The 12,251-nt window shown below is 45.6% G+C and overlaps 1 protein-coding gene and 1 pseudogene across 6 annotated transcripts in view; both read right to left on the bottom strand.

Annotated features, from left to right (window-relative positions):
- Positions 1-3,661: 3,661 nt before the first annotated feature.
- KIAA0753 (KIAA0753 ortholog) overlaps positions 3,662-12,251 on the bottom strand; it is a 60,535-nt gene continuing 51,945 nt past the window's right edge. For 5 of the 6 annotated variants that reach the window (XM_059996678.1, XM_059996677.1, XM_059996676.1 and 2 more), the window contains one exon: positions 3,662-5,324. In XM_059996678.1, the coding sequence (XP_059852661.1) occupies positions 5,207-5,324 (118 nt within the window). In that variant the 3' untranslated portion in view covers positions 3,662-5,206. The remainder of the gene's footprint in view (positions 5,325-12,251) is intronic. The other variant, XR_009516916.1, reaches the window with a different exon arrangement.
- On the bottom strand, positions 8,130-9,837 carry LOC132415195 (small ribosomal subunit protein eS1 pseudogene; annotated as a pseudogene).

Genomic DNA, 12,251 nt, shown 5'->3' with positions numbered 1-12,251 from the left:
AGGCAGGAAGAACACAACAAGAGCAAAGAGGCAAGGAGAGCACTTCAGAAAGAAGGCTGTGAGAACAGCCACAAGCATCCCCCTCCTAAGTCCTCAGTGACAAACCTAAGAGTGAACACTTGCTGAGCACTTACTATCCGCCAGGTGCTCTTCTCAATGTTTGCAAGGATTACTTCCCTTAATCCGTACAGTAACCCTGGGTGGATACTACTGTTATCCCCATTTCACAGATGAGGAAACTGAGGCATGGAGGTCCCAGGAGATTTTAACTCGTGGCTCACATTCTTAAGCAGTCCGTGTTACTGCTGGTACACAATGCAGGGTGGCTACAGTGACTGAAAGACAGAAGGGAATGTATTGAAAGGCATTTTGTGAATTGTAAAGTGCTGAGTAGATGTGGGATGGGGTTAAACCCCAAATATTCACTTAACCTCTCTCGGCCTCTCAGTAACTCTCCAAGAACTGTGTTGGACAATCACGGCTAAGGAGAACCATGTTTCCTCCTGGGCCTGGCCCTGGAGCTCGGTCTGTAAGGGCCATGAAGACAAGTGGCTGCACAGGTGCTGGTGGCCAGCCTCATCTCCCCAGCTCTCTGGACTCCCAGCCTCCCATGCCATCTCGAGGAATCATCTGCTGGGGGCCTCCCAGATAATTCAGCCCAGGCTTAGGGAATCCTGGAGCTGTGGGGCAGATGGCAGAGCCCAAGTGTCCAGGATCTGATCACAGTGTGTCAAGAGCCGGACGCTGCTGGAATTCTCGCATTCCCAAATGGGATGCCGGGTGTGGATAGAGACAGAGCAAGCTTCTAGACAGAGGCATGGCGCCCACAGTGGGAGGCTGACCTCCCCCCCACCCAAGGGAAGACAGAGGAACAGTGTGTGGATGGAAGATTCCAGGGAGACAACCAGAGCAGAAGGGAGATGCTTCTGGTCCAGGGAGGGGGCAGTGAGGGAGGCTGGGGAGGGGAGGGCGAGGCACAAGGTGCGAAGACACACCCAGAGGGGGTGCCGAGGGGCCCGGGGGAGGGGTGCAATGGAAGCAAAGGGAGACAGGGCCTGGGGAGGCAAAGGCTGTGACAGAGGGGCTCTGGGACAGGGTGACTTCTCTTGGATCCAGAGCAGAATGGGAGGGGAGCAGCCCCTCAGTCAGCCCCCGGGAGAGCTGGAGCTCAGAGAAGGGTAGGAGGCGCAGGCGTCTTACTCATTTCGTGGCGTCGGGACATGGAGTAGCCCAACCTCCGGACACCTGCTGGGGCATGCGGGTGGGGGATCTGATTCAGTGGGGGGAAGGATGGACTCAGCCACAAGAAAAGTCCCGCTGGGTGGATGGAAAGTCAGCCAGAGAAAAAGGTGAGAGGCAGCAGGTTTGGTTCAAGAAAAATCGATCAGGGTTACCAGGCAGATGGAGCACAGAAACAGTTAAGGGGACTCTAGGAAGAGCAGCAGATAAAGGGGGTTCATCAGAGAGGGTGGGGGCAACTTCGGGGCTCCCTGTTCCAGGCTGAGGGTCAGAGGCCACACTTGAGGCTCTGGGAAGACTGGGGAGAGCAGAGCAGGCCCAGTGTCACAGGAACAGGGCCCTGGGGAGGCTGGCAAGAGGGACCTAGAACCGGAGCCGCAAAGCAAAGAGGAGGCCTGGCCACACAGCCAGCCCAGAGTCATTATCAGAGCTGCGAGCCTGGTCAGGGTGGGACCCGCACTGACGGACGAGTCGACTGAGATCACGTGGGCCTGACAGCCAGCCCAGGGCCGACATGGGATTCCCTGGGGCCCCGACCGAGGGAAGCCCTCAGGACGTCTGGTGGAAGCCCTTCCAGGCCAGCCCTCATTATTAGGTTCAACCAACTAATAAACAGATGAGAGGTCTCTGCTCTTGAGCCAGCAGAGGCGAATGGGAGAGGCCACTATTTAGGAAGATAGTGGTCACACCGCTGCCTTCCTGCTGCTTCTCATGAGCCCCCAGAACCGAGAGCTCTCCAGCCCGCTGGCCCTCCCAAAGGACGCTCCTGCGGTGGCCCGTGCGTGGTGAGCAGACACCCCTGATTTACAGGGTTTGCGGGGAATTCTCATCACTCCCTCAAGTTGCTAAAACACTCCCTCAGAAACATTCAAGAGTTAAGGAAACTTACATGGCACCACAGAGAAAACCGGAAGCTTTCCGACCGGGCTTAGAGCCCCTTCCTCTCCTCTGGGCCCTGGGGGCTTCGCTCCGACGCTCACTCTTGCCTTCCAGACCCACCAGTGCACAGTTCATGCCTCCTCCAGGCACTGCCTCTGGCTGCCCACTCCCTGCACACACACTCCCCTCGGTTTCAGGGAAGCAGGAACTGCGAGCAAAGGAAGAGAGGGAGGAGAGGCAGAAAGGATGCTACTCACCGCCTCCCCTCCGGGCCCCCAGCACCAGCAGGCAGAGGGGAAAGGGACCCCGGCATCAAGGCAGTCATTGCTGCGGTCCCGCATCCACTCCTCTGCCCTCTGCCCGAGCCCTGGGCCCCCGCCAAGCCCACTCTGCAGCAGTTCTGGAAGTTCTGAGTTGGAATCCCCGATGCATCGGCACCTCGGAGATGGGATCTGCAGCTCCTCACAGGCGACATCCTACATCAGGTCACAAAAGATTAACAGAGATGTCTGTGGACTCTGCAGAGATGTGATAGAACCCCCATCGCAAACCAAAACCGACCCCAGGAAAAAGTGTGCCTTCCTTCTTTCATTAACTCAAAAGAATTTACTGAGCACTAACTACATGCTGGGCAGAGGCCTTGCCCTCAAGGAGCTGTACAGACTAGAGGCAAGCATGTAAACAGGTAAGACCCCCTAGGGCCAGAGCTGTGAAGCTGGACAGATCAGGAATTTCAGCATGTCCGTCCATTGGGACAGTCTATGTAACGCAGAAATACTACACTCATGCATTTCTCTGTTTCTGAAAATAATGCATGAATAGGTCAGGAGAAAACTGGAGGGGATTAGAGAATAACCTATACAGGATCAGCCTTTGCTCATGAAGAACAAAAATTCTAGAGGTCTGGGATAACTGCAAGGCTATAAACAGGAAAATTTATATTTTAAGGATTCAACTTCCATTCTCAAATGAAAGTTTTTATTTCTTGCAATTTACTTTTGCATCTTTGGAGAATGCTTTGGACGAGGAGGTTCACTGTGGGCCAGGGCTATAAAGTAGACAGCAGACACGGAGGTAGGTGTAAGCCTCACCCACAGGAGCCAGAGACAGGGAGACCCAGCCGGTGGGAGGAGCAGGAGAGATACTGGAAAGATCTGCAAGCAAAGGAGTCTGGACCTGACTCTTCAGCGGACAGGAGGTGCTTAGGAAAGGACTGGTCCAGACAACAGCGTCTAAGACATGTTGAGCGGACACAGGAAGAGGCAGGAGGATGCACTTGAGTGAACTCTCAAAACTCTGACACCTATCTTTATGGGAGTAAGTGAATCCATGACCACGGTGCTGCTGAATACAGGCTTATGTGATCAAATTATCTCCCCATTCTGTGCCTCATTTGATTCATCTACAAAATGGGCGTATTAATGGTATCTACCACACACAGATATGAGGAGTAAGTACGTTGATACAGGGAAGGCATTTAGAGCTATGCCTGGTACATAGTATGTGCTCAATAAAATGTTAGCTTTTATTATCATTTATTTCTTTCTGGGGGTGGTGAGAGGTGGCAAATAATCCAGTACGCTCATATTAAACATAAAAGTATTCTCAGTGGTTTCTGTAAATCACATTTCACTTTGCCTGGAAAAAAAAAGGAGATGTAAATTTTTTCAAACCGACATGTACATACTTTAAAATATTGAGTTTATTTAAAAAATGAGCACAGTAAAAACTGCCACACAAATTATCAATAACAGACACTCCTATCAAGTGTACATATATAACTCCTCAAATAGAGGACCTTTAATTTCCCTTGAAGTCTTTTAAATTCTGAGTTTATATAAAATTAAGCAGGAAAACATTAACATTAAACAAAAATCAATTTTGCACAAGTAAGTGTGATCAAGCAGTTTAAATTATCACCTGAAATTCTTGTACTTCAGAGAAAAATCCCCGATGACAACACTATATGTGCTATAAAAGGATTCACATTATTCTGTGGGGTGTGTCTCACGCCACTCGTTCTCCACATTTCTTTCACCAAGCCCCAGGCAAAAAAGTGAGGGAAACTTTTTCGAGGCAGTGGCCTCATTTTATACACATTCCTTTTCTTTTTCTGAATCCAGAGTTTCTGAAAACACAGAGGCTTTTCTCTTGGTAAAATATGACTTATAAGACGTTCGAGGACCAAGCTATTGTGGTTCTTAAAAGTTTCTTCCTTTCTTGGGGGAGACCCTGTGGTCTTCACGCTACCCAGATCTGTTTTCTCCTCCCACACAGGCTCCTTTTTGGTGTGGAAACATAGCAACTTGTGACCTCAGCAGAGAGGGGGGTGAGCTCTGTACCTCTGACCAGGCCCCAGAGAAGGCCGGCCTCTCCTGATGTCCTCAAACTTCCTCTGAATTCAGAGTTCTGTATATCAGAATATGTCAACCCACAGCGACAAAAGACTTGAGGAACTCAAAAGTGAAGAAGCACCTAGCAACTGAGAGTTAGAGAAATGTGTGTTTATCGTTGTACACAGATAACTGCTGGGTTCCCACTTTAATGATGGAGCAGTTTTGGCAGCATAACTAAGTCCTGTGCTCGACACAAGTCTGTAACCCGGCAGGACAGGTGTCCTGGTAGGAAACTGTCAAAGAAGCAAACACGAGCCAGGTGATGGGACCAGAGAGTAATTGCACTTGTGCTGGCATCAAGGCCACCCACAGATCAACAGCAACTTGAATCCCTGTGTGAAGACTTATCTGTTATCTTTCAAAACGCTCTGATCACCAAACTGAGCCAGTGTAATGAACATGGTATTTCAATGGGAAAATTATACATTCAGCAAATATTATACTGTCATAATTGATTCACGTTTCCTGGGCACTGATAAATATAACACAGTCCATCCTAAACTACCAGAACCATTGCTCTGACAATGAGAAGATGCAAAGTGAGGATGGCCTCACTGTCACTTCCTTCCTTTCAGTGGGAAGCACCTTCTGGGTCTGGATGGACAGCTGAGGAAAAAGATTTCCTGTGGCTAGTAGAAAGGGTGGTGCCGCCCCCTCACCAGTGACACTGGGGGCCCTGCCTTGGAGAGCCTTTATGTAGCCGCCTCCAAGAATTCTGAGGTGAACACGGCTTCTGCATAATCTTCACACACATCCTGGAATTCAGCAGCCACGGCCCCCAGAGCTTCATCTACAAGCTCTTCTGCAAAGCTGGAAGACAAACAACACAGCTAAAGGTACATACAGCCAAGTATGGGAGCCATTCTGTTACTCAGCTGAGGAACTTACCAAGTCACTTCTAAGATTTAAATGGAAACTCAAGAGGCCAAGAATAGCCAAGATAATTTTAAAGAAGAAAAACAAGGTGAGAAGCCTGGCTTTCCTAGACAGTAAAATGGTGGTGCTGAGATCCCAAAGTCAGGCTAGAGGGAGGGGCCTGTAATACACACGGGGTGGACCTCACCCTTGAGATGGTTGAAACCAGAGGTGACTGGAAACTAACTAGCTGCAACCCAGCCCCAATCCAGATCTCCCTCCTACAGCCACCCAACTGCCTGACAGAGGAAAAGGGTGTGGGCCTTCTCTGTGGGGCGGGGGGCAGGAAATTCCAGGTTCCTCTCAACACACACATACACACACACCCATACACACACACACTTTCCCGCCTCCAAACTGTTTGAGAGTAAGTTGCAGACTTGATATCCCTCAGGTACTTCTGGGTACATTTCCTAAAAACAAGGACATTCTCTTAAATAACCCTGACACAATTATAAAAATCTTAACATTAACACGGATACAATACTATTATCTAATCTTACCTACAGACCTTTTTCAAATTTTTGCCAACTGTCCAAAAAATGTCCTTTAAAAGAAAACATTTTCTAGTCCAGGATTCAATGCAGGATCACATGTTGCATTCAGTGGCCACATCTCTTTAGTCAATTTTCATCTAGAATCGTTCTTCAATCTGTCTTTCATGACCTGAACATTTTTTGAAGAGTAAAGGCTATTTTTTTGTTGTTTTAGAATGTCCCTCAATTTGGGTTTGTCAGGTTCAGGTTCTACATTTTGGGGACAAATGTCCAGAAGGGATACTGTGTCCCTCAATACAGCTATTTGTCTTACTATGATGAGTGCTAATTTCTATCACACAGTTACGCTGATGTCTGCCAGGTTTCTCCCTTGTAAAGTCACTATTTTCCCTTTGTAATTAATACTTATATTGCAGGGAGATACTTCGAGACTATGTAAATATCCTGTTTCTCATCAAACTTGCTGAATCAATTATTCCAGGGTTGCCAACACTGATCTTCTAATTCTGTCATTCCCAACTACATGGAAGAGCTTTCCCTTCTCTATTACTTATTTATGTATTTATATCGGCTTGGTCTTACACATTCTTATTTTATTCAACAGTCTGTAATCTGTTTCTATTATTACTTATTTTGATACTCAAAGTGTCCCAGATTGGCCAGTAGGAGCCCCTTCAAGCCAGCTCCCAGGTCCTCTTGACACGTTCCCATCATTCTTTGAACACTTCCTTTCTGCCACAAGATGATGTTTCAGCCTCATCTTACATTTTCCCAGCCCCAGTCTTGGAATCGGCTATTTCTCCAAGGAGCCCTGGTACCTTTTCATGGAGAAGAGTATTTAGAAACCAAAATCTGGGTACTAAGTGTGCTCATTGCTACTAAGTGTGCCATCGCTTCTAGGCCCTCTCAGCAGATAGACTCGGACAGACAAACAGACACATAGACACACACCCCATGTCTATTTCTATATCTAACAAAACCCATAAATTCATAATACCTCCAATCCCACTTCAAAACAGGGGATTCATTCTAGCCTTCCCCCAGAAACCTGGCTCTCATTATTCACAATATACTTATTTATTTGATCAACCCTAAAATATAGAGAAAGTAGTTTTAGAATTGTTAACCCACGCTGCTGGGTAAAAGAAACCTACTTATTAGAATCTAATATGTGTTTACAGTCTTTTTGTCTTTAGCCAGAAGGTACAGAGTCAAAATACTGCATTCAAAAGTAACTCAGGGGCTTCCCTGGTGGCGCAGTGGTTGAGAGTCCGCCTGCTGATGCAGGGGACACGGGTTCGTGCCCCGGTCCGGGAAGATCCCACATGCCGCGGAGCGGCTAGGCCCGTGAGCCATGGCCGCTGGGCCTGCGCGTCGGAGCCTGTGCTCCGTAACAGGAGAGGCCACAACAGTGAGAGGCCCGCATACCGCAAAAAAAACAAAACAAACAAACAAAAAAAAGTAACTCAGACAAGGCCTTATCTGTATGTATCCCTTTAGTATGGTTATTTCTTGGAAATACAGTTAGTGTCATATTTCTTTTTGTATTCCAATTTAGGGTCAACCTTCACTGCCCGCCCCCATCCTTGATGACTTGGAGGGATGTACAGGAAACATTAACAGTTCCAAAAGTCAGAATTATACAAAAGAGGTAAACGAAGATAAGTGTCCTTCCCCTTCTCTCATCCCTTCTACCCCAATTCCTGTCCCAGTTTTATTTTGGCTAATCTGACAATCTTTCGTCTTTTAATTGGTGGGTATAGTTCTTTTTCACTTAATGTAATTCTGATATATTTGAGCTTCTACTACTAGAATACTACGTACTTTCTATTTGTCTATTCTCTCTTCTTTCTTTTCTTTTTTAGGATTTTGTGATTGTTTAAATTACATTCTTTCCTCACTATTAACTTGGATTTTAAACACTCTTACTATTCTTTTAGTGGCCACTCTAGATTACAATGAGCATCCATGACTTAGAGTCTAACATTAATTGATATTCTTACCATTTTCCCAGACAATGCAAGAACCTTACTAGAATATTAACTCTATTTATCCCCTTCCCAATTCATATGCTATTTTTGTCATGGATTTCAGATGTATATATACATACATACACACACCCATAAGACATCAGTTTTTTGTTTTATACAGTCAATATTCACTTACCTACATGTTGACTTTTTCTTAATTCATGCCTTCCCGTATTTCTGACTTTTCATCTGTGACTGTTTTTGCTCTGCCTGAAAAATACCCTTTTAATGTTTCCTATAGTGACGGTCTACTGGTAATAAATTTTCTCAGCTTTGTTTAGAACCTTCATTGCCTTCCGTCTTGAAACACATTTCACTGGGCTTAGATCCAGATTGGTAGCTTTCTCTTTTAGAACTTTAGAAAATACACCAGGTCATCCAGCTTCCATTGTTTCTGTTTCTCCTTTTTCCTTCCTCTGGCTGATTTTAAGATTCTCTCTTTGCCTTTCATTTTCCAGCAATACTGTGATATGCTACATATGGATTTCTTTTATTTTTCTTGCTTGGGGCATTTAGAGCTCCTTGAATCTAGGCCTGATGCCTTTTGTTATTTGGGGAAATTATCAGCCGTCCTCTCTATGGGTGTGGTTTCTGCCCCATTCTCCCTCTCTCCTCTCCTTCTGTGACTCCAGCCACATGGATATTAGACCTTGTCCCTTTACCCTCCACGTCCCTCATCCTCTCTTCTTTATTTTCATCTTTTTGTGTGTCTCCGTGCATCACACTGGATATTTTCTTCTGTGCTATGTCCCAAGTCTCTAATTTTTTTTTCATAAATAAGATCTTTTATTTGTCACCATTAAAAGTCTGAATTTTCAGCAGATCCTTCGCTCATGTCCATCAACTCGTTCAACTCGAGCACCTGCCTCGTCCCCAGTAGCTTTTCCAGAACAACTACCTTCACCAAGTAGCTCCATGAGTTTTCCCAATTCAAACTTGGGCTTCTTCAGCATTTTTACCTTTCTAACAATGACATCATGGAGCACATAAACAGATTGGCAAGCCTTTTCTATGTCTTTTCCAATGCTGTCTGGAATCAATTTATTGACCACCTCTTTCAAGTCATTTGTCTGCACCTCTCGGGTCATGATTTCCCTCATCTTCTTGCGGATCTGGCGGACCTGCTGGTGCTGGGCATAAAAGGTCTTCCGAATCTGACTGTTGCATTTTTTAGTAAAACCCACACAGAATAGATGAAGCAAATAACCATCGGTAGTCTTGACATCAACGTGAGCTTCAATCATGGTCTGACATTTTTTTGACCATGGGAGCACATTTTGTCATGGGTAATATCCATGCCACGGAAATTAGTCAGGCAGTTTTTGCCCTGAACATCCTCAGTAATTAGCTTAAATTTTCTAAATGCAAACTCATCATTCTGCAGATCAGCAAGGCTCACTTCAAAAACACAACACTTGAGGCTGTCAGATGCGATTTTGGTTCCCTGAGTTCTCGTGTCTAGTGTTTTCCCAATATCTCTTACATTGAACATAGCTGGTGCTTCCACATCATAGCAATCTTTCTTAGAAAATGGGTCAACCACTTTCTTCTTGGCTCCCTTTTGGCCGCCTTTCATAAGACGCCTGTTCTTGCTGACGCCATGGTGCTGCTCAGAGAGCCAAAAGGCTCTAATCTTTTCTTTTGATGTGTCTAATTGGCTATTAAGCCCATCCAATGAGCTGCTCATTTCAGAATTTGTATTTTTCAGTTCTCGAACATCCACGTGGATTTAGTTCAGTTCCCCATTCTCTGCTAAAATTCTAAAGTGTGTCCTTTATCTCTGTGCACATAGTAGGCACAGTTATTCCAATATCTGTGCCCAGTGGCTCTGATATGTGGAGCTGCTGTGGGTCTGGTTCTTGTTATTGTCATGTCTCTCTGTTGCCTGCCTTTTTTTTTTTTTTTTACCATATACCAGACACTGAATTTGAAAATTGCAGAAATAATTTCAATCCTAAGATGATATTATAAATCTTCAGAGAAATGTTAAGTTTGCTTCTGCTCGGTGCCTGCGGGGCAACAATCTAGAATCACCTCAACGCAATCTCAGGAAGTGAGATGACGTGGAACCGAGTGGAGTCCTGAGAGGGCCTGCCGGCTTCCCGGTCACCCTTATTCCAGAGTGCCACCTTCAGGGTCCCAATCAGAAACGAGGGAAGTTCATCAGGCCAGTTCCCCGCCCTTGGCAAGCCCTTAATTTCCACCTCTGTCCTCTGATCTGAAAAGGCCACTGAAAGTACCATTCATCTTCCTCCAGAACTGCCAATCCAGTGCCAGACAAGGGCTAACCTCCCTGGGTCTCTGTCTCCTCAGGATCCTGGCCCAGTTATTCTTCATTACCTAGTTAACTTCCTGGTGCCTTCAAGCATGTACGTTTTATTTTTAATCTAGCTTTTCTATTAACAGTTATCCTCAGTGGGAGAGGCGGTCCAAAATTACCAACTGTGTCATTACTAGAAGCAGAAGTGATTACTTTGTTTTTATGCTTGCTTTGCTTTCTATATTCCTATCACTAATTCATCCTCAAACTATGAGAGAAACACAAAGGTGCTCCCAATACATTCAAACACATGAGGTAATGTATCTGTTTTCTTCTTCTTTTTTAACCTTCCTCACGCTGGCTTCCCCTGCTGGAAACTACTCCTCCTGGAGCCCTCTGTCCTCCTGACTCCAATCTAGACTAGCTGCTTTCTATGCTCACTGAAAAATTCTCTCAGAAATAGCTCTTCCCATTTTCTTGCAAGTTCCACGCTGGGGTCTTAAGTTTCCTAAATCCCGTCTTCCTCTTTCTCAATGTGCACCTTGTGCTGGTGGTACACACCTTCTGGTAGCTTACTGAGAAACAGTGCATGGGAACTACATTTTTGGACACTTTGCATACCTTAAACGGTCTTTATTCTACCCTTTTATTTAATCAATAATTTAGCTGAGCACAGAATTCTAGGGTAAATATGGGAGGCATGCTCTAATATCTTCTAGCAGGGTTGCTACTGACAACAATATGCCATTCTCATTTCTGATTATTTGAATGTGCCCAGTTTTAACTCTCTGGAACCTTCTGTCATCTTCTCCTTACATTGGGATGCCCACCTATCCTTTGCACAACAGCATGCCGTGATGTGTTCTGTTCTGTTTATTTATTCACTCACTCACTCACTCACAGTGGGCAACTGGCGAACCCTTTCAATCTAGAGACTAACAACCTTCTGGGGATTTTTCTATAGTATTTCCTCAATAATTTTCCATTCCTCCTTTTTCCCTGTTTTCACATTCTGGAACTCCTATTATGCAGATGTTTTCTCTGTTATAATAGCCTATGTAGCTTTCATGGTTTTCAGCAAATGTCTGGATCGCTTAGCAATCTGCTATATTCAAGACTGAGAGTTTCAACTAAGCCTCCTACTTTCTGACTCCCCTGGACCCATGCATCTAGTGCTCCTCATTCCTGAGTCTTACCAAGGTTCTTCTGCACAAATCAGCCAGGGTCTTGGCTCCACCCTCATCAGGCACTTGGCTCTCTCTGGTCTGCTAAGTCACTTACCATTTCTCTAACTGCTTTGTGGCTTTCAAAATTTTCTTGCTATTTCTTATTTGCTGTCATCTATGGTTTCATGCCTTTTATCTAGTCTTTCAGTGGCATAGAGTGGGCTAGGGATATAGGGAGTAGAGATAAATCATATGTTCAATCTGTCCTTTTCTTTTCTTTTCTTTTTTTTGCGATACGCGGGCCTTTCACTGTTGTGGCCTCTCCCGTTGCGGAGCACAGGCTCCGGACGCGCAGGCTCAGCGGCCATGGCTCACGGGCCCAGCCGCTCCGCGGCATGTGGGATCTTCCCGGACCGGGGCACGAACCTGTGTCCCCTGCATCGGCAGAAAACCCCCAACCACTGCGCCACCAGGGAAGCCCTCAATCTGACCTTTTCAACCAGAAGTCTCCTGATTTGTTTTTCAAACAAGGAACCTTTAAGAGTTTGCTTTCATTAAAAGCATTATCACCTTAAGCCTTCCCTTCCAGAATGACTCTTTTATTTACATCCAGTTTATATCACCTGCCCCATTTGACCACTGGAACAGTGCTTTTCTCGTGGAGGGAGGAGTGGAGACATTAAAAGAAGGAGAAAAACTCAGCTTACTTCTCCCTCACCCAGAGGCTATCAGATGAAGTCAACTGTCTTTGGATACTTTTTCAAGATTTGATCAATATACTTCTCATCTTTGGAACACTCAAATTAAGAAACAAAACAAGGGAGATCAAAAACAGAGCTAGAATATTTAGATGTGCTGTCACTTGAGGG

Source organism: Delphinus delphis, chromosome 19 (assembly GCF_949987515.2).
Source record: "Delphinus delphis chromosome 19, mDelDel1.2, whole genome shotgun sequence".
In the NCBI taxonomy this organism is placed as follows: domain Eukaryota; kingdom Metazoa; phylum Chordata; class Mammalia; order Artiodactyla; family Delphinidae; genus Delphinus; species Delphinus delphis.
The sequence above is the reverse complement of the archived record's forward strand: the minus strand, read 5'-3'. Positions and strand labels throughout refer to the sequence as shown.